The 23,159-nt window shown below is 44.2% G+C and overlaps 1 protein-coding gene across 1 annotated transcript in view; it reads right to left on the minus strand.

Annotated features, from left to right (window-relative positions):
• The window catches only part of LOC106611152 (tetratricopeptide repeat protein 7B), a 101,663-nt gene that overhangs the window by 74,191 nt on the left and 4,313 nt on the right, over positions 1-23,159 (minus strand). Inside the window, 2 exon segments of the mRNA XM_045723572.1 lie at positions 16,744-16,865; positions 22,524-22,657. Coding sequence (XP_045579528.1) covers positions 16,744-16,865; positions 22,524-22,657 — 256 coding nt within the window.

Raw genomic sequence — 23,159 nt, forward strand, 5'->3', positions numbered from 1 at the left:
CTCCAGCAGGTATATCTCACTGGTCACCCCCAAAGCCAATTCCTCCTTTGGTCGTCTTTCCTTCCAGTTATCTGCTGCCAATGACTGGAACGAACTGCAAAAATCTCTATAGCTGGAGACTCATATCTCCCTCACTAGCTTTAAGCACCAGCTGTCAGAGCAGCTCACAGATCACTGCACCTGTACATAGATGGGCTGTTTACAGGTGGGCTATCTACCTACCTCATCCCCATACCGTATTTATTTACCTTGCTCCATTGTAATTACTTCACCACCATGACCTATTTATTGCCTTATCTTACCTCATTTGCACTCACTGTATATATATTTTTTGTTTTCTTTTGTTCTACTGTATTATTGACTGTATGTTTTGTTTATTCCATGTGTAACTCTGTGTTGTTGTATGTGTCGAATTGCTATGCTTCATCTTGGCCAGGTCGCAGTTGCAAATGAGAACTTGTTAAATAAAGGTGAAATAAAATAAATAATCTTGGTTGCAAATGGGTCTTCCAAATGGACAATGACGCCAAGCATACTTCCAAAGTTGTGGCAAAATGGCTTAAGGACAACAAAGTCAAGGTATTGAAGTGGCCATCACAAAGCCCTAACCTCAATCCCATAGACAATTTGTGGGCAGAACTGAAAAAGCGTGTGCGAGCAAGGAGGCCTATAAACCTGACTCAGTTACACCAGCTCTGTCAGGAGGAATGGGACAAAATTCACCCAACTTATTGTGGGAAGCTTGTGGAAGGCTACCCGAAACGTTTGACCCATGTTAAACAATTTAAAGACAATGCTCCCAAATACTAATTGAGTGTATGTAAACTTCTGAGCCACTGGGAATGTGATGAAATAAATAAAAGCTGAAATAAATCATTCTCTCTACTATTATTCTGACATTTCACATTCTTAAAATAAAGTGGTGATCCTAACTGACCCAAGACAGGGAATTTTTACTCTGATTAAATGTCAGGAATTGTGAAATAATGAGTTTAAATGTATTTGGCTAAGGTGTATATAAACTTCCGACTTCAACTCTATAGTGGATACATATTATATATAGTGGAGGATAGTGAATACATATTATATATAGTGATTGATAGTGGATCCATATTATATACAGTGGAGGATAGTGGATCCATATTATATGCAGTAGAGGATAGTGGATCCATATGATATACAGTGGAGGATAGTGGATCCATATGATATACAGTGGAGGATAGTGGATCCATATTATATATAGTGGAGGATAGTGGATCCATATTATATATAGTGGTGGATAGTGGATCCATATTATATATAGTGGTGGATAGTGGATACATTTATATATATAGTGGTGGATAGTAGATAGTAGTGCTGGGCGATATGGGAAAAATCTCACGTATCCCGATATAGGTCATTTCATATCCCGATAATACATATCACCATATATCACATTTTATGTGAATTCAATTTATAGTTTATACAAAATGACCACATGTAAAGGTGTATTTCTTATTACATGTTCAATTATACTCAAGAAATAAAAGGTACTTACTCATGTTTGATTATTTCTCATTTTATTTATAACCTTTGTGCAAACTTTTAATTAAGCATGTAACAAAATATAAAATATTTAGGTATAAAATATAAAAAAGGTAAATAGAAACCACAACTATAGTTACAAACAAAAATAAATATAGGCCTTTATATATATAATTTTTTTTTGGGGGGGGTTGCCTGTTTTGCATGTTATTTTTGCATTAATACGTGTCACATATCAATTTGCATTTGGTACCTTGGCTCGAGTGTTAGCACCAACTCACGAAACCCCCGTTTCTCGACAGTGTAAATTGGGGCCATGTCTTTGCAGATGTAAGTTGTAACGGCAGTTGTTATCTCCTTCCATCTTCGTGATTCTTTGCCATATGGTGTGCCGCGGGCAAAAGCCTCTTGCAACGTCTGAGTCGGGGGTTCGTTTTGAGCACTCAACTGTACTTTTGGGTCTCATCCGTAGACTCTCTCCGTACTGTTTCGCATGATTCTTGCGTAGGTGGTAAAATAGGTTAGTGGTGTTTGAGCCTGTTGTCGGGACCGGCCTGCAGCATATTTTGCAGTGGACGGTTTTCTGGTCCATGTCAGACTTTTCATACCCAAACCACATCCACGCGACCTAAATAGCCCCTCTTTTAGGTACGAGCTCCGTGTCTCCTTGCTCTGTCACGTTCACTCTCCTCCATGTTTGTTTGTGTTGCAAATTTCCTTCCACACGTGACGCAAAGCGTCGTCCAATTGACAAAACATATTGCCGTAAACAGTGTGATTTGCGACACAACTAAATCGTCACACAATATACATCGTTATATTGCCCAGCCCTAGTGGATACATATTATTATATATAGTGGAGGATAGTGGATATATATTATATATAGTGGAGGATAGTGGATACATATTACATATAGTGGAGGATAGTGGATACATATTATATATAGTCGAGGATAGTGGATACATATTATATACAGTGGAGGATAGTGGAAACATATTATACATAGTGGTGGATAGTGGATACATATTATATACAGTGGAGGATAGCGGATACATATTATATACAGTGGTGGACAGTGGATACATTTGATATACAGTAGTGAATAGTGGAAACTGTCACGACTTCCGCCGAAGTCGGCTCCTCTCCTTGTTCGGGCGGCGGTCGACGTCACCGGCTTTCTAGCCATCGCCGCTCCATTTTTCATTTATCCATTCGTTTTGTCTTGTTCCCTGCACACCTGGTTTTCATTCCCCAATCACACTACATGTATTTATTCCTCTGTTCCCCCTCATGTCTTTGTGTCTGATTGTTTCGGGTTACGTGTCAATTTTGACGCGCTATTTCTGGTGTGGGTTTATGCCGTGTTTTTATTCACGAGGTATGTTTATTCGTTTGTACTTTATTATTGTGACTGTTTGCGCACTTTGGCATATTGGATGGAGGTTCCGACGCAGTGGCGTCCCGTCTGTTGGTTTCTCCTGCCTAAATAAAGTGTGCGCCTCTTTTATGCTCCCCTGCACCTGACTCCGCTCCCAGTACGTACACCATTGACAGATACATGTGATATATAGGGGAGGATAGTGGATACATTATATATAATGTATCCACTATATGTAATATGTATCCACTATCCACCACTATATACAGTGCATTCTGAAAGTATTCAGACCCCTTTACTTTTTCCACATTTTGTTACGTTACAGCCTTATTCTAAAATGGATTCAATTGTTGTTTTCCCTCATCAATCTACACACAATACCCCATAATGACAAAGCAAAAACAGGTATTTAGAAATGTTTGCTAATTTATATATAAAAAAAATAATATGACATTTACGTAAGTATTCAGACCCTTTACTCAGTACTTTGTTGAAGCACCTTTGGCAGTGATCACAACCGCAAGTCTTCTTGGGTTTGACGCTACAAGCTTGGCACACCTGTATTTGGGGAGTGTCTCCCATTCTTCTCTGCAGATCCTCTCAAGCTCTGTCACGTTGGATGGGGAGCGTCGCTATTTTCAGGTTTCTCCAGAGATCTTCGATTGGCTTCAAGTCCGGGCTCTGGCAGGGCCACTCAAGGACATTCAGAGACTTGCCCTGAAGCCACTCCTGTGTTGTCTTGGCTGTGTGCTTAGGATTGTTGTCCTGTTGGAAGGTGAACCTTCACACCAGTCTGAGGTCCTGAGCGCTCTGGAGAAGGTTTCGTCAAAGATCTGTCTGTACCTTGCTCTTTTCATCTTTCCCTTGATCCTGGCTAGTCTCCCAGTCCCTGCCGCTGAAAAACATCCCCACAGCATGATGCTGCCACCACCATGCTTCACCATAGTGCCAGGTTTCCTCCAGATGTGACGCTTGGCATTCAGGCCAAAGAGTTCAATCTTGGTTTCATCAGACCAGAGAATCTTGTTTCTCATGGTCTGTGAGTCTTTAGGTGGCTTTCGGCAAACTCCAAGCGGGCTGTCATGTGCCTTTTACTAAGGAGTGGCATCCGTCTGGCCACTCTACCATAAAGACCTGGTTGGTGGAGTGCTGCAGAGATGGTTGTCCTTCTGGAAGGTTCTCCACAGAGGAACTCTGGAGCTCTGTCAGAGTGACCATCAGATTCTTGGTCACCTCCCTCAACAATGCCTTTCTTCCACGATTGCTCAGTTTGTCCGGGCGGCCAGTTCTAGGAAGAGTTTCCACTATCCTCCATTATATACACTAGCGTTAAAAAGTTTGAGGTCACTTAGAAATGTCCTTGTTTTTTAAAGAGAAGCACACAAATGCTGACGCTCCAGATACTCAAGTAGTCTAAAGAAGGCCAGTTTTATTGCTTCTTTAATAAGAACAACAGTTTTCAGCTGTGCTAACATAATTGCAAAAGGGTTTTCTAATGACCAAATAGCCTTTTAAAATGATGAACTTGGATTAGCTAACACAACGTGCCATTGGAACACAGGAGTGATGGTTGCTGATAATGGGCCTCTGTATGCCTATGTAGATATTCCATAAAAAATCGGCCATTTCCAGCTATAATAGTTATTTTCAACATTAACAATGTCTACACTGTATTTCTGATTCATTTGATGTTATTTTAATGGACAATTTTTTTTGTTGCTTTTCTTTCAAAAACAAGGACATTTCTAAGTGACCTCAAACTTTTGAACGATAGTGTATATGTATCCACTATCCACCATTATATATAATATGTATCCACTATATAGAATATGTATCCACTATCCACCACTACATATGTATCCACTATCCACCATTATATATAATGTATCCACTATCCTCCACTATATATAATATGTATCCACTATCCACCATTATATATAATATGTATCCACTATCCTCCACTATATATAATATGTATCCACTATCCACCATTATTTGTATATATAATACACAGTGCCTTGCGAAAGTATTCGGCCCCCTTGAACTTTTCGACCTTTTGCCACATTTCAGGCTTCAAACATAAAGATATAAAACTGTAATTTTTTTGTGAAGAATCAACAACAAGTGGGACACAATCATGAAGTGGAACGAAATTTATTGGATATTTAAAACTTTTTTAACAAATAAAAAACGGAACAATTGGGCGTGCAAAATTATTCAGCCCCTTTACTTTCAGTGCAGCAAACTCTCTCCAGAAGTTCAGTGAGGATCTCTGAATGATCCAATGTTGACCTAAATGACTAATGATGATAAATAGAATCCACCTGTGTGTAATCAAGTCTCTGTATAAATGCACCTGCTCTGTGATAGTCTCAGAGGTCCGTTTAAAGCGCAGAGAGCATCATGAAGAACAAGGAACACACCAGGCAGGTCCGAGATACTGTTGTGGAGAAGTTTAAAGCCGGATTTGGATACAAAAAGATTTCCCAAGCTTTAAACATCCCAAGGAGCACTGTGCAAGCGATAATATTGAAATGGAAGGAGTATCAGACCACTGCAAATTGGATGCAGTCAATCCCAGTGCCATCCGTTTTGTCACCAAAGCCCCATATACTACCCACCACTGCGACCTGTATGCTCTCGTTGGCTGGTCCTCGCATCATATTCGTCGCCAAACACAGGTCAACTATAAGTCTTTGCTAGGTAAAGCCCCACATTATTTTGGCTCACTGGTCACCATAGCAGCACCCACCCGTAGCACGCGCTCAAGCAGGTATATTTCACTGGTCACCCCCAAAGCCTATTCCTATTGGACGCCTTTCCTTCCAGTTCTCTGCTGCCAATGACTGGAACGAATTGCAAAAATCACTGAAGCTGGAGACTCATATCTCCCTCACTAACTTTAAGCAACAGCTGTGAGAGCAGCTCACAGATCACTGCACCTGTACATAGCCCATCTGTAAATAGCACATCCAACTACCTCATCCCCATATTGTTATTTTATTTAAATGTTTTGCTCCTTTGCACCCCAGTATCTGTACTTGCACATTCATATTCTGCACATCTATCATTCCAGTGTTAAATTGCTAAATTGTATTTACTTCGCCACTACGGCCTATTTATTGCCTTACCTCCCTAATCTGACCTCATTTGCACGCACTGTATATATATTTTTTCTATTGTGCTATTGACTGTACATGTGTTTATTCCATGTGTAACTCTGTGTTGTTGTTTGTGTCGCACTGCTTTGCTTTATCTTGGCCAGGTCGCAGTTGTAAATGAGAACTTGTTCTCAACTGGCCTACCTGGTTAAATAAAGGTGATATATATATATATATATATTATTATATATATTATATATAGTGGATACATTTTATATAGAGTGTTGAATAGTGGATACATTTTATATGGAGTGGTGGATAGTGGATACATGTCACGACTTCCGCCGAAGTCGGCTCCTCTCCTTGTTCGGGCGGCGTTCGACGTCGCCGGTCTTCTAGCCATCGCCGCTCCACTTTTCATTGTTCCATGTGTTTTGTCTTGTTTCCCCGCACACCTGGTTTACATTCTCTAATCACACTACATATATATTCCCTCTGTTTTCCCCAGGTCTTTGTGTGGAATTTTTTTTGTTACGTGTTTTGTGTGACGCGCCAGGCTGGTTTTTCCCCGGGTACCGTGTTTAACCCGTAGTATGTTTAATTGTTAAGCATTTGATTCATTGTGACTGTTGTTTGCGCTTTTCAGTTTTGCCATTTGGCTGGAGGTTTTTTGACGCAGTTGCGTCCGTCTGTTGCTTCTGCCAAATAAAGTGTGCGCCTGATCACAACTCTGCTCTCCTGCATCTGACTTCGATACCAGTAGCGCACAACCTGACAGAATTCCACACCCAACTATGGAGTCGGCAGGAGCAGGTACCCTGGTCCGAGAGGTCGAGGAGCGAGTCCGAGAACACTCGGCGATGCTGCAACATCTCGGCGCCACGATGGATCGCTTTGTCCAGAACATGGACCGCTGGGAGAGACAGGGAGTCTCTCCAGCGCCTCGACCAGCACAACCGGGGTTACCACTACTCGTCCCTCCTGTATCCGGTCCCAGTGGGATGCGTCTCGCCCTTCCCAGGGAGTATGATGGAACGGCAGCACTGTGTCAGGGGTTCCTATTACAGCTGGACCTATACCTGGTCACCATTCACCCGGCTCCTTCGGGAAGGGAGAGGGTGTCCACTCTTGTCTCGTGCCTCTCGGGGAGAGCTCTAGAGTGGGCAAACGCCGTGTGGGGAGAAGGAGATGCGGCGTTGGACCACTTCAAGGATTTCACCCGCCGCTTCCGGGCAGTCTTCGACCGTCCGCCCGAGGGTAGAGTGGCGGGTGAACGTCTCTTCCACCTGAGGCAGGGGACGAGGAGCGCCCAGGAGTTCGCCCTGGAATTTCAGACCTTGACCGCCGGAGCAGGATGGAACGACAGGGCCCTCATCGACCACTACCGATGTAGCCTGCACGAGGATGTCCGTCGGGAGTTGGCCTGCAGGGATGCAAACCATCACCTTTGACCAACTGGTGGATCTGTCCATTCGGTTGGATAACCTGCTGGTCACCCGCGGACGTCCAGAGAGGGCTCTGTCGGTTCCCGCTTCCAGCACCCCCACTCCGGTGCCAATGGAGCTGGGAGGGGCTGCGCTCAGGGAGGCCGGAGGAGGGGCCTTCACGTGCACCTGTGGCCGCAGAGGGCACACTGCCTGTCGGTGCCGGGTTGGTGCCTCTGGGAGTCGAGGCAGCAGGCAGGGCTCTCTGGCGTCACCCCAGGTGAGTCTGCACCATTCTCATCCAGAGCCCTCTGTTGTTCGACTGTTTGTGCATGTTTTTATTCCTGAGTTTTCCCCGCATTCCCAGCATAAGGCGCTTGTCGATTCAGGCGCAGCTGGGAATTTTATCGACAGAGCATTCGCCCTTAGTTTAGGGATCCCCATCGTTCCTGTGGTTAGACCCTTCCCGGTACACGCTCTGGATAGTCGACCATTAGGGTTCGGATTAATCAGGGAAGCCACCATCTCCCTGGGCATGGTGACGCAGGGGGGTCACGAGGAGAGAATGAGTCTCTTCCTCATTGACTCTCCTGCGTTTCCCGTGGTCCTAGGCCTTCCCTGGTTAGCTCATCATGACCCCACTATTTCATGGCAACAGAGGGCTCTCACGGGGTGGTCCCGAGAGTGCTCGGGGAGGTGTGTAGGGGTTTCCGTTGGCGCTACCACGGAGGAAAGTCCAGACCAGGTCTTCATCGTGCCCATCCCCCCTGAATATGCCGATTTGGCTCTCGCCTTCTCCAAAAAAAAGAAGACTCAATTACCACCCCATCGACGGGGTGATTGTGCATTAAATCTCCTGGTAGACGCCTGTCACAAGCGGAGACGGCAGCTATGGAGACATATGTCTCTGAATCCCTGCGTCAGGGGTACATTCGGTCCTCCACTTCACCCGCCTCCTCAAGTTTATTTTTTGTGAAGAAGGAGGGAGGTCTGCGCCCGTGCATTGACTATCGAGGTCTGAATCAAATCACGGTGAGGTACAGTTACTCGCTACCTCTCATCGCCACGGTGATTGAGTCAATGCACGGGGCGCGCTTCTTCACTAAACTGGATCTCAGAAGCACTTAGAACCTGGTGTGTATCCGGGAGGGAGACGAGTGGAAGACGGCGTTTCGAACCACCTCAGGGCATTATGAGTACCTCGTCATGCCGTATGGGTTGATGAATGCTCCATCAGTCTTCCAATCCTTTGTAGACAAGATTTTCAGGGACCTGCACGGGCAGGGTGTAGTGGTGTGTATCGATGACATTCTGATATAATCCGCTACACGCGCCGAGCATATGTCCCTGGTGCGCAGGGTGATTGGACGATTGTTGGAGCATGACCTGTACGTCAAGGCTGAGAAATACCTCACTGCTGAAGGGGGGTCCTGTACGTTTGCAGTGGTCGGCTGAGGCGGACAGGGCTTTTGGGCACCTAAGGGCTCTGTATACCTCGGCTCCCGTGCTGGCCCATCCGGATCCCTCTTTGGCATTCATAGTGGAGGTGGACGCGTCCGAGGCTGGGATAGGAGCCGTGCTCTCTCAGTGCTCGGGCACACCACCGAAGCTCTTCTCGAAGAAGCTCAGCCCGGCGGAGCGGAAATATGATGTGGGAGACCGGGAGCTGTTGGCTGTGGTTAAGGCTTTGAAGGCGTGGAGACATTGGCTTGAGGGGGCTAAACACCCTTTTCTCATCTGGACTGACCACCGCAACCTGGAGTACATCCGGGCAGCGAGGAGACTGAATCCTCGTCAGGCAAGGTGGGCCATGTTTTTTTACCCGTAATGTGTTCATCCTTTCCTACAGACCAGGTTCCCAAAATGTGAAGGCAGACGCACTGTCCCGGAAGTATGACACAGAGGAGCAGCCCATAGATCAGACTCCCATACTCCCAGCTTCCTGCCTGGTAGCGCCGGTCGTGTGGGAGCTGGACGCGGACATTGAGCAGGCTTTACGTACAGAGCCCCCTCCCCTCCAGTGTCCCGTCGGGCGTCTGTACGTTCCGTCTGCTGTCCGTGACTAGTTGATCTATTGGGGCCACACGTCACCCTCCTCTGGTCATCCGGGGATCGGTCGGATGGTTAAATAAAGGTGATATATATATATATATATTATTATATATATTATATATAGTGGATACATTTTATATATTGTGGAGGATAGTGGATACATTTTATATAGAGTGGTGGATAGTGCATACATATTATATATAGTGGAGGATAGTGGATACATATTATAAACTCAGCAAAAAAAGAAACGTCCTCTCACTGTCAACTGAGTTTATTTTCAGCATAACGTGTAAATATTTGTATGAACATAACAAGATTCAACAACTGAGACATAAACTGAACAAGTTCCACAGACATGTGACTAACAGAAATGAAAAATGTGTCCCTGAACAAAGCAGGGGTCAAAATCAAAAGTAACAGTCAGTATCTGGTATGGCCGCCAGCTGCATTAAGTACTGCAGTGCATCTCCTCCTCATGGACTGCACCAGATTTGCCAGTTCTTGCTGTGAGATGTTACCCCACTCTTCCACCAAGGCACCTGCAAGTTCCTGGACATTTCTGGGGGGAATGGCCCTAGCCTTCACCCTCCCAACCAACAGGTCCCAGATGTGCTTAATGGGATTGAAATCCGGGCCCTTCGCTGGCCATGGCAGAACACTGACATTCCTGTCTTGCAGGAAATCACGCACAGAACGAGCAGTATGGCTGGTGGCATTGTCATGCTGGAGGGCCATGTCAGGATGAGCCTGCAGTAAGGGTACCACATGAGGGAGGAGGATGTCTTCCCTGTAACGCACAGCGTTGAGATTGCCTGCAATGACAACAAGCTTAGTCCGATGATGCTGTGACACACCGCCCCAGACAATGGTGTAGCGCTCATTCCTTCGACGATAAACGCGAATCCAACCATCACCCCTGGTGAGACAAAACCGTGACTCGTCAGTGAAGAGCACTTTTTGCCAGTCCTGTCTGGTCCAGCGACGGTGGGTTTGTGCCCATAGGCAACGTTGTTGCCGGTGATGTCTGGTGAGGACCTGCCTTACAACAGGCCTACAAGCCCTCAGTCCAGCCTCTCTCTGCCTATTGCGGGCAGTCTGAGCACTGATGGAGGGATTGTGCGTTCCTGGTGTAACTCGAGCAGTTGTTGCCATCCTGTACCAGTCCCGCAGGTGTGATGTTCGGATGTACCGATCCTGTGCAGGTGTTGTTACACGTGGTCTGCCACTGCGAGGATGATCAGCTGTCCGTCCTGTCTTCTTGTAGCGCTGTCTTAGGCGTCCCACAGTACGGACATTGCAATTTATTGCCCTGGCCACATCTGCAGTCCTCGTGCCTCCTTGCAGCATGCCTAAGGCATGCTCACGCAGATGAGCAGGGACCCTGGGTATCTTACTTTTGGTGTTTTTCAGAGTCAGTAGAAAGGCCTCTTTAGCATCCTAGGTTTTCATAACTGTGACCTTAATTGCCTAACGTCTGTAAACTGTTAGTGACTTAACGACCGTTCCACAGGTGTATGTTCATTAATTGTTTATGGTTCATTGAACAAGCATGGGAAACAGTGTTTAAACCCTTTACAATTAAGATCTGTGAAGTTATTTGAATTTGTACGAATTATCTTTGAAAGGCAGGGTCCTGAAAAAGGGAGTTTATATAGTGGATACACTTTATATAGAGTGGTGGATAGTGGATACATTTTATAAAAAGTGGATACATTTTATGTAGAGTGGTTGATAGTGGATACATATTATATATAGTGGATACATTTTATATATAGTGGATACATTTTATATATAGTGGATACATATTATATATAGTGGATACATTTTATATAGAGTGGTGGATCGTGGATACATATTATATATAGTGGATACATTTTATATAGAGTGGTGGATAGTGGATACATTTTATATATAGTGGTGGATAGTGGATACATTTTATATAGAGTGGTGGATAGTGGATACATTTTATATATAGTGGATACATTTTATATATAGTGGTGTGATAGTGGATACATTTTATATATAGTGGTGGACTGTGGATACATTTTATATATAGTGGAGGATAGTGGATACATTTTATATAGAGTGGATACATTTTATATAGAGTGATGGATAGTGGATACATATTGTACCCCTACCACATACTGACTAAAACCAAGCCTTAAAATCGATGCTGAAAATATATTATTCTGAGAAAATCTCTGTTCTCATAATTATGGATCTGTATAAACAAGCAATAAAATATTTCCTATAAATAATGGTGAATATGTGCATATCAGTCTGTGTGTGTGTCAGCGCTGGTATGGTCATTTGTGTGCGAGGTTGTCAGTTGATAGGAGATGTCAATACCCTAGCTCAACACTTCTCTATGGATCAGACACACTGCAATGTTCCCACACCAACTCAGCTAACACTCTCCCACTGAACAAACTAACCACACAAACACACGCCTTCTCTGACTGCATGTGTTTATGTGCTTAATGCAAGAAAGTATCTTATAAGTGTGTGAGCCTTTGTTATGTTATCGATGCGTCACACTAACGTTGGAGAAATGTTGACTAGGGTTCAGCTCAGAGTGCTAAACTGCCCGGTAACACCAAACGAGTGAGCGGTCTAGCTCCAAGCGGCTGCTCCTCTCCCCCCTGTGTCCGTCTGTCCGTCCGTCCGTCCGTCCGTCCGTCTGTCTGTCTGTATAACGTGGTGGTGCGTATCCGTTTGCAAATGAGGGTTTCATCAAAGACTTAATACGTGTTTGCTGTTAGGCCTCATTTTCCTAAATCAGCTCAAACCGATACAGCACTGACAGTAAGGAATCTGTGTGTGTGTGTGTGTGTGTGTGTGTGTGTGTGTTGGCAGGGCTACAGTAAATGCAAGACTGCAGCAGGCAGCATTCTAAGACTTGATTTGCTAATGAGAAGTGACCTGGTTTTTCAGATGCCTAACAGCTAGAGGAAGCACAGACTATGCATCCCAAATGGAAACCTATTCCCTATGTAGTGCACTACTTTTGACCAGGGCCCATAGGCGTTTGGTCTAAAGTAGTGCACTATATAACAGTAGGGAATAGGGTACTATTTTGGATGCACACCTTGCATCGATACACACCTTGCATCGATACAGTTAGTTAGTGTGTACACTAGACATCTCTTATCCAACCAAGCATTTTCCTCTGCTCTATTTAACAAGCCACTTCAATAAAGGCATATTATGAAGAATTGTCTTGGTCCTGCTGTTTTTTTTGTAAGATCCATTTCCTTCTCAGTACCAAAGGCCTCCTCCTAATTCACTGCAACCATGATTGACCACTTTACAAAGGGGGAAAATAATTATACAAAAGGAATGCTGGCAGATGTTTTTATCGCAACGCTCAACTTTAAATATCTATGAGCAGAGAGAGCAACACGAGATTCACAGGCAGGCACACTGCTGCATTATTCATGAGTTTAGCAGACACCCTTAACGACAGATAATTACCGCTACTCACAGCTTACACATTAGCCATGTATGCAGCTGGCTATTTACTGAAGATGTGTCCTTTTTAACGTTGGCATTCTCGAGGATAGAAAAAGCACCTTCCCACTGGAAATGCTGTGTGTGTGCGTGATTTGTATGTAGTGTGTGTTTCTATTAATGTATTTGCAGCACTATACCAGTGTGTGTGTCCTCCGGTGTGTTATTAGTGAGAGAGAGAGACGTGTGGAGGTAGGGAGGAGTGCAGGTTGACATGAAAGAGACACTGTGTTGCATCATCTATGAACTATTATCTTCAGCAGCAGCAGTAGTGGCAGCCTCCTCTCTTTATCTCTTCTCCTCTCTGGTTTTTAAGTGGTTTCCTCCATTTTCCATGTGAAAAATCCACCTTGCCCTATACAGTGGGTATGTCCCTATTCCATATCGTGCACTACTTTAGACCAGAGCCCTATGGGAATAGGTTGCCATTTGTGACACAACCAGTGCTTCCCAGGCAGACTGTGGTATGGATGGTTCCCCCCAGGAGAACCAGACAGCACAAAAGGGGTGCTTGAGGAGGATTTATTTCATCAAGACACCATAAATTCAGTATAACTTCCATAAGAGATGAAGAATGCATTTATGGGCATTGGGCAATAGCAAAAGGAGCGTTGAGAGTTGTTTTTTTGAAGCGTGTCACATAGATGTGTACTGTGAACGTTAGAGAAGCCATGTGGCTGCTACAGCTGTGTCTGTTAACGTTCCTGTGAGCCCTAATCCTGTCAGTGGTGTGCATCCCAAATGGTGTGGTTGTGAGATGAGGTCTAAGCATGCTGGGATAGTCATAATGTCAGTATGGGGGTGGGGCTAAGAGAGATAGGAGGCTATCATCCATCTTCAGGTCTGACTGAAACACAGCCAGCACACACACTGGCACACACATGCACACAAAATCACATGCACACTCCGACAGAGCTTTACCACCACACCCCTACCAGGAGCTTAGGGAGCATTACCTCCATATCAACACCTATAACTAGCTACTCACACACACTACTGCTCTAACCTACAGGGGAGCTAGCCGGCAGGTACCAAACTATGTCTAACTAGATCAAAGCACAGCAGCTATGGACATAGGAATCCATTCCACACCGTCACCAATTTTGTGCTGTCTGGCTGAGCCCAATCACTTTTCCACTGGCAGGCTTGAGGCTTGCAGACCTGCCAACCTTGAAGTAGAGTACCACTGAAGGCACACTTGCGACATCCATACTGCTCAAATCATAGGAAAATTTACTTTTTTTGCCTAATAATGATTTTGGCAGAAGACTGCCTCAGTAGGAATGGTAAGAATGGTAACTATTGACTGTTAATAATATCGGTCCTTGGCTGTTCTTCAGTAGCTAACTAGAATGTTTTGTTGTTGTAATGTTTATCGCCTTTTTCTTGTCTCTTTGTTGCAACTCCCCAACGGGCTCGGGAGGTGAAGGTCGAGTCATGCATCCTTCCGAAACATGACCTGCCAAACCGCACTTAACACCCGCTCGCTTTACTCAGAAACCAGCTGCACCAATGTGTCGGAGAAAACACCATTCAACTGACGACCGAAGTCAGCCTGCAGGCGCCCGGCCTGCGATGAGCCAAGTTAAGCCCCCCCGGTCAAACCCTCCCCTAACTCGGACGACGCTGGGCGAATTGTGCGCCGCCCTATGGGACTCCCGGTCACGACCGATAGTGACACAGCCTGGGATCAAACCCCAGGCTCTAGTGACGCCGCAACACTGCGATGCAGTGCCTTAGATCGCTGCGCCACTCGGGAGGCCCTAGAAATAAATGTAACTGTAGAACTGACTATTATCACATCATTAGTAGCCTACTGTTGACAAACAGCTAAAGTCAGAAGTTTACATACACTTAGGTTGGAGTCAATAAAACTTGTTTTTCAACCACTGTACAAATTTCTTGTTAACAAACTATAGTTTTGGCAAGTCGGTTAGGACATCTACTTTGTGCATGACAAGTAATTTTTCCAACAATTGTTTACAGACAGATTATTTCACTTATAATTCACTGTATCACAATTCCAGTGGGTCAGAAGTTTACATACACTAAGTTGACTGTGCCTTTAAACAGCTTGGAGAATTCTAGAAAATTATGTCATGGCTTTAGAAGCTTCTGATATGCTAATTGACATCATTTGAGTCAATTGGAGGTATACCTGTGGATGTATTTCAAGGCCTGACTTCAAGCTCAGTGCCTCTTTGCTTGACATCATGGGAAAATCAAAATAAATCAGCCAAGACCTCAGAAAAAAACATTGTAGTTCTCTACAAGTCTGGTTCATCCTTGGGAGCAATTTCAAAACGCCTGAAGGTACCATGTTCATCTGTACAAACAATAGTACGCAAGTATAAACACCATGGGACCACGCAGCCGTCATACCGCTCAGGAATGACACGCGTTCTGTCTCCTAGAGATGAACTAGGTGCGAAAAGTGCAAATCAATCCCAGAACAACAGCAAAGGACCTTGTGAAGATGCTGGAGGAAACAGGTACAAAAGTATCTATATCCACAGTAAAACGAGTCCTATATCAACATAACCTGAAAGGCCGCTCAGCAAGGAAGAAGCCACTGCTCCAAAACCACCATAAAAAAGCCAGACTACGGTTTGCAACTGCACATGGAGAAATGTCCTCTGGTCTAATTAAACAAAAATAGAACTGTTTGGCCATAATGACAATTGTTATGTTTGGAGGAAAAGGGGGAGGCTTGCAAGCCGAAGAACACCATCCCAACCGCGAAGCACGGGGGTGGCAGCATCATGTTGTGGGGGTGCTTTGCTGCAGAAGGGACTGGTGCACTTAACAAAATAGATGGCATCATGAGGCAGGAAAAGTATGTGGATATATAGAAGCAACATCTCAAGACATCAGTCAGGAAGTTAAAGCTTAGTAGGGTCTTCCAAATGGACAATGACCCCAAGCATACTTCCAAAGTTGTGGCAAAATGGCTTAAGGACAACAAAGTCAAGGTATTGGAGTGGCCATCACAAAGCCCTGACCTCAATCCCATAGAAAATTTGTGGGCAGAACTAAAAAAGCTTGTGCGAGCAAGGAGGCCTACAAACGTGACTCAGTTACACCAGCTCTGTCAGGAGGAATGGGCCAAAAGCCTGTGGGAATTAATTGAGTGTATGTAAACTTCTGACCCACTGGGAATGTGATAAAATAAATAAAATCTGAAATAAATCATTCTCTCTACTATTATTCTGACATTTCACATTCTTAAAATAAAGTGGTGATCCTAACTGACCTAAAATAGGGAATTTTTGTGTATTTTATGGTTGTTTTTCATACTGCATACTTTCACCTCAAATTGTGTGCATGGTACGCAAAATGCATGCAGGTTGGCAGGTCTGGGTTTGGCATCTTGGCTTTGAGTTCCAAGTCAACCTGAGTCTCTATGGTAATACAAGAGCATTGTTCTCTCTGGGGGGGATTGTAAGTCAAACACAGTGCTATTCTAGGGCAGAGAGGAGTGGAGGAATACCTACTATGCGTCCTGAGACAAACGGACCCTTGGATTGGAAGAAAGAGTGACAGTGGAGAGAGGGAAGAGTGACAGTGGAGAGAGGGAAGAGTGACAGTGGAGAGAGGGAAGAGTGACAGTGGAGAGAGGGAAGAGTGACAGTGGAGAGAGGGAAGAGTGACAGTGGAGAGAGGGAAGAGTGACAGGAAGCAGCAACACACACAGTAGGTTAGGGATGAATGTCAGTGTAGGATTATTCCACACACACGCTCTCACTTTCTTACCCATTTTTGAAGTGGATGACATGTGCCCTCTGAAGTCCCGTCTCCAGGAAGTATCCCAGCTCCTGCTCCTGGGCCACTGGATCTGGCTTTGGACTGCGGTTCTGCCACCCCGCACTAAGGGCCTGAAACACATCAAATTGACCAGAGAACAAAGTCTGGAGCCACCTCCTGCACCACAATGCAATGCTTGAAGATGCAGAGAACAAAGTCAGCTTACTATTCAGATTCTGCATCAACAATAGACTGTTACACTGTATAGGCCTACACATATGCAAATCAGCCAAACGCTTTAATTCAGAAACCACAATATTGTACTTCCAAAACCAGATTGGTAATCAGAGAGATAAGAAAACACAACCAAGATAACATCAGATAATAGTAGACCTAAAAGGAAAGAAAGAGATAAGAGGAGAGAGGACAGGGAGAAGATTGAAGAACCATGGCTGCTACTCTCTTCTCCTCATCCCCCTCTCCTCTCCTTCCCCTCCTCCTCTCCTCCCCCTCCTAACCCTCTCCTCCCCCTATTTCCTCTGCATCCGTCCAACCCAAAGGTCCCCATTGTGTTCCCACTCTCCTCTCTCTGTCTGTCAAAAATATGAAATGATTTCATTCAGCAGCAGGTAGCTTGTGTCCTTATACCTTGTGCTGTCAGCCTGGCACATGATACACAGAGAGAGAGAGATAGATACCTGGCTGTAGTGCTGTTGCCCCATTCATCTCCTGGGTATTGTATCAGTGTCTCTCTGTATGCTGTATGGAATCAGCTGTCGGTTCAATTTCAGGGGGGCAGCTCTCTCAGACCTGGTGTTCTGGATGTGTGGGTGGGCTGGGAATGTAGGTTTGGAAGGGAAAGGCGTGTGCTGGAGGTGGGGAGGGAGCTATTTGGGGAAGTGCCGCTCCAATGTGAATCAGTTGCACTAAATTAGAATTTCAATATTGAATTCTAACAGCCGATACAGAAGAAAGAAAATGCAGGGGTAAAGCCTGTGGCTTTTTGGAGGAGTGAATCGATGCCACTAGATTAGTTTAAATATTGAATTCAAATAGCACATACAGTTATGACATTTTGGAGCAACAACACAGCTCTATCCTGAGGCTTGGTAACTAAAATGACACCATGAGCCCAAAAAATGGGCCAAATGAGTATTTGCATCATTGCTCTTCAACTAAGGACACTTAAGGACACTTGCACAAAATAGAAGGTCTGAACACCATTCACTATCTCTACACTGTGAACACCATAACTCAACAGAGTAGTCACACCAAAGGCCTCAGGGCCAGAATAGCATCAGACAGGCTAGCACTGGGGATGGGAGAATGTTATTGAGTGAGTTCCCACATGCTAGCATATATATGCACTCAGACTGACTAGGTAGCAGGACTGCTGAAATGAAAAATATATAAAAAGGTTGCTACACTGTTCTGCAACCCCTCAGAGGCCAGGAGAGACTCAGGGATGGAGAGAGCAGAAAAAGAGAGAGGGAGAGGAAGAGAGAGAGCAGAGAGACAAATACAGATAGAGAGAAAGAAAGAAAAATAGAGAGCGAGAGAGAGCAGAGACAGAGAGATAGAAAGAAAGAAATAGATGGAAAAAGCAAAGAGAGAGAAAAACAGAGAGGGAGAAACAGAGAGCAGACAGAAAGAGAGAGAAAATAAAATGCAAGGGAAAACCCTGTTGGCAGAACAAATCAGAGTGGAGAAAAAAAGTTGCTGGTTTTTCAACCAGCCAAGGTCAGAAACAGGAACATCAAACCCTGAGCCAGTTTGTCAATGCTGCATCGATCTGCTGATGGACCTGGCCCCCTTCGACCACTATGGTACTAATAGTACAGACACCAGCACTTCTGATGGGGTATAGGCCTACTGCACTGTCTAATACACTAGCACACAGGCAGGTCCAACTCCCAAACATTAGCTGATGTGTGGTGAGCGTTCTGGCACAAAATGGTTGCCGCTTTGAGCACTGGAAAAGCCCTATACAAATCCAATCAATTAATGAATTAGTTAATTACAGGCAAGTCCAATCCACTTATTGGGGAAACCAAGGAAGGATAGTGATTCATTAAAGGGCAGGTTGCATGATATATTTCCACAAATCTAACAATGTAGATTGATGATATTCCATCTGAACGGTCTTTATGCAAAAGTTTCTATAAAATGTTGGTAACACTTCATTTTAAGGGGTCCTTATTACAGTGTATTTATGCAATTACACTGTAACAAGAATTGTAATTAATTGTAATAATGCATAGTTACAGTAATAACGACGTGTAACTGGTGGTAATTGCAGTCTGTAATTTGTATTTATTATGGATCCCCATTAGCTGCTGCCAAGGCAGCACCTACTCTTCCTGGGGTCCAGCAGGATTAAGGCAGTTATACAATTTTAAATACATTACAATACATTCATTACAGAATTCACAACACACTAAGTGTGTGCCCTCAGACCCATACTCTACCACATATCTACAACACAAAATCCATGTGTACGTCTGTGTATAGTGTGTATGTCATCATGTGTGTGTACGCATGTGTCTGTGCCTATGTTTGTGTTACTTCAGAGTCCCTGCTGTTCCATAAGGTGTATATTTACCTGCTTTTTAAATCTGACTCTACTGCTTGCATCAGTTATCTGATGTGGGATAGAGTTCAATGAAGTCATGGCTCTATGTGGTACTGTGAGCCTCCCATAGTCTGTTCTGGACTTGGGGACTGTGAAGAGACCTCTGGTGGCAGGACTTGTGGGGTATGCATGGGTGTCAGACCTATGTGCTAGTATTTTAAAAACAGACAGCTCAGTACCTTCAGCTTGTCAACACCTCTTACGAAAACAAGTAATGATGATATCAATCTATCTTCCACTTTGAGCCATGAGAGATTGACATGCATGTCATTAATGTTAGCTCTCCGTGTACTTTTAAGGGCCAGTCGTGCTGCCCTGTTCTGAGCCAACTGCAATTTTCCCAAGTCCCTCTTTGTGGCACCTGACCACACTACTGAACAGTAGTCTAGGTGTGACAAAACCAGGGCCTGTAGGACCTGCCTAGTTGATAGTGTTGTTAAGAATGCAGAGCAGTGCTTTATTATGGACAGACTTCTCCCCATCTTAGACACTGTTGTATCAATATGTTTTGACCATGACAGTTTACAATCCAAGGTTACTCCAAGCAGTTTAGTCACCTCAACTTGCTCAATTTCCACATTATTCATTACGAGATGTAGTTGAGGTTTAGTGAATGATTTGTCCCAAATACAATGCTTTAAGTTTTGGAAATATTTATGACTAACTTATTAATTACAGGGGTGTAACAACAGATGTTTGATAGCATGCTTGTTACAAATGTTGAAGCTTCCGATAGCATCCCAACGCACAATATTTCAGCCTTTACAAACCATGTGGTAAGCCAATTGAAAACCGACCACATCATTGACAACTCTGCAATACAGATGTGGAGTCTGATGCCCAGGCTCAATGGCAAAAACAGGTTCACAAACAGTTCACATCAAAAAACTTTTTTTTAAATAATTTAACGGTGCTTTTGACAATAGGTAAATTACTTTAACAAAACTGTAAACCTATTAAGCTTGGTTGAATAATGGTTTATACACTGAACAAAAATATAAATGCAACACGTGAAGTGTTGGTTCCATGTTTCATGAGCTGAAATAAAAGATCCCAGGAATTTTACATACGTACAAAAATACTGTTTCTCTCAAATTTTGTGTACAATTTGTTCACATACCAGTTAGTTAGCATTTCTCCTTTGCCAAGATAATCCATCCACCTGACAGGTGTGGCATATCAAGAAGCTGATTAAACAGCATGATCATTACACATTGTGCTCCTTGTGCAGGGGACAATAAAAGGCCAATCTAGAGTGCAGTTTTGTCACACAACAAATACAGTACCAGTCAAAAGTTTGGACACACCTACTCATTCAAGGGTTTTCTTTATTTTGACTATTTTCTACAATGCAGAATAATAGTGAAGACATCACAACTACGAAATAACACATGGAATCATGTAGTAACCAAAAAAGTGTTAAACAAATCAAAATATATTTTATATTTGAGATTCTCCAAAGTAGCCACCCTTTGCTTTGATGACAGTATTTTACAGTATTGGCATTCTCTCAACCAGCTCCACCTGGACTGCTTTTCCAAGGAGTTGCCTCAAACTGGACTGCTCTTCCCGGAGTTGCCTCATAAACTGTTGATGTTGAGACTGGTGTTTTGCGGGTACTATTTAATGAAGTTGCCAGTTGAGGACTTGTGAGGCGTCTGTTTCTCAAACTAGACACTCTAATGTACTTGTACTCTTGCTCAGTTGTGCACCGGGGCCTCCCAAAGTTTGCACACAGCGTTGTACGAGATCTTCAGTTTCTTGGCAATTTCTCACATGGAATAGCCTTCATTTCACAAAACAAGAATAGACTGACGAGTTTCAGAAGAAAGTTCTTTGTTTCTGGCCATTTGAAGCCTGTAATTGAACCCACAAATGCTGACGCTCCAGATACTCAAGTAGTCTAAAGAAGGCCAGTTTTATTGCTTCTTTAATCCGAACAACAGTTTTCAGCTGTGCTAACATAATTGCAAAAGGGTTTTCTAATGATCAATTAGCCTTTTAAAATTATAAACTTGGATTAGCTAACACAACGTGAAATTGGAACACAGGAGTGATGGTTGCTGATTATGGGCCTCTGTACGCCTATGTAGATATTCCTTAAAAAATCTGCTGTTTCCAGCTACAATCGTCATTTACAACATTAACAATGTCTACACTGTATTTCATGTTATTTTAATTGACAAAAAAGTGCTTTTATGTCAAAAACATTTCTAAGCGACCCCAAACTTTTGAACGGTAGTTTTTTTTCACACCTTTTTCTCCCCAATTTCGTGGTATTCAATTGGTAGTTAGTCTTGTCTCAACGCTGCAACTCCCGTATGGATTCGGGAGAGGCGAAGGTCGAGAGCCGTGCATCCTCTGAAACACGACCCAACCAAGCCGCACTGCTTCTTGACACAATGCCCACTTAACCCGGAAGCCAGCCGCACCAATGTGTCGGAGGAAACACCGTACACCTGGCGACCGTGTCAGCGTGCACTGTGCCCGGCCCGCCACAGGAGTCGCTAGTGCGCGATGGGACAAGGACATCCCTACAGGCCAAACCCCCCCTAACCTGGACAACGCTGGGCCAATTGTGCGCCGCCCCATGGGTCTCCCGGTCGCGGCCGGCTGCGACAGAGCCTGGACTCGAACCCAGAATCTCTGGTGGAACAGCTTTGACCACTGCGCCACTCAGGAGGCCACCCAAATCTGAACGTTTAACAGCAACCTCATTCTGCAAACTTCCCTTTAAAATGTCAAACAGCAACTATCCAAGAACAAAAGTTAAGTTACTGGTGACTGGCCCTTAGTCTTGACTATTTGTAATTGTAACTTAAAAATCGACTCAGGAAAATGACGTAGATGCACAAAGTAAACAACTAAGAGTGTTGAAGCTCGAGACTAAACTTCTCCGCTGTTTTGGTCCCGTTGCTATCACGTTGCAGTCTTGCATCCCGCTCATCTTAATATCTGCAGTTCTGCTCATGGCAACATCATCTAGCCGAGTCTACCTTAAACTGTCATTTTAAAAGAGGGTTAATTATTTTGTTAGTATTAGCCTAGATCACCTGAAAATGATTTGGTTTTGTCACAGTGATTAAAGCATCCCCATCTTCTCCCTCCCATCAACACATCCACTTGTAAAGCCAATGTTAGCTGGTTGCTAGGTTACCTTCTCTACTTCCTGTAGGTAGAGCAAGGCAATGTCTCCAGACTTCTCATAGCAGGTAATCACTTCCTGGTCTTTGTCCACGTTATAATTGGAAAGGGACGGAGATGCAACCGGGACTTTCTCTAGACACAGACCTGGAGAGAAGAAATAAAGAAAGGAACTTTTAAAAACGGCTGTATACTCTACACTACACATACAGTACTGTGGCCTTGCCTCTGGTCGGGATAAGACTACACAATGCAGCCCACCAGGGGTTAAAGTTCATGCTCAAGCTTTAGTGTCTGTGTTTCTGTACGTGCGTGGATGCGCGTGCATAGTGTACAATCATTGGAGTCAAGGACAGCCACCAACCTCACCTCATGTCAGCCAAGGACTGAAGAAGATACCTTATTTTACAGCCTTCCTTTCTTCTATAGAGGAGAGTAGGACAACAATCATCTTCTACTTCTGGGTCTCACTCATCTACAAATGAAGGCCCTCATTCTTTTCCCTCATGTAGGGCCCTGAGTTTCCCTGATTTTGTGACCTGGCAAGGAAAAACTCTGGGCCTTTGGTGTAGTCTGCGCCCCTTGTTATAGGCAGAGTTTTTCTATGTAAACTCACGTGGGAAGGAATAACTCGGGGCCCTAAAATGAT

Source organism: Salmo salar, chromosome ssa09 (assembly GCF_905237065.1).
Source record: "Salmo salar chromosome ssa09, Ssal_v3.1, whole genome shotgun sequence".
Taxonomy (NCBI): domain Eukaryota; kingdom Metazoa; phylum Chordata; class Actinopteri; order Salmoniformes; family Salmonidae; genus Salmo; species Salmo salar.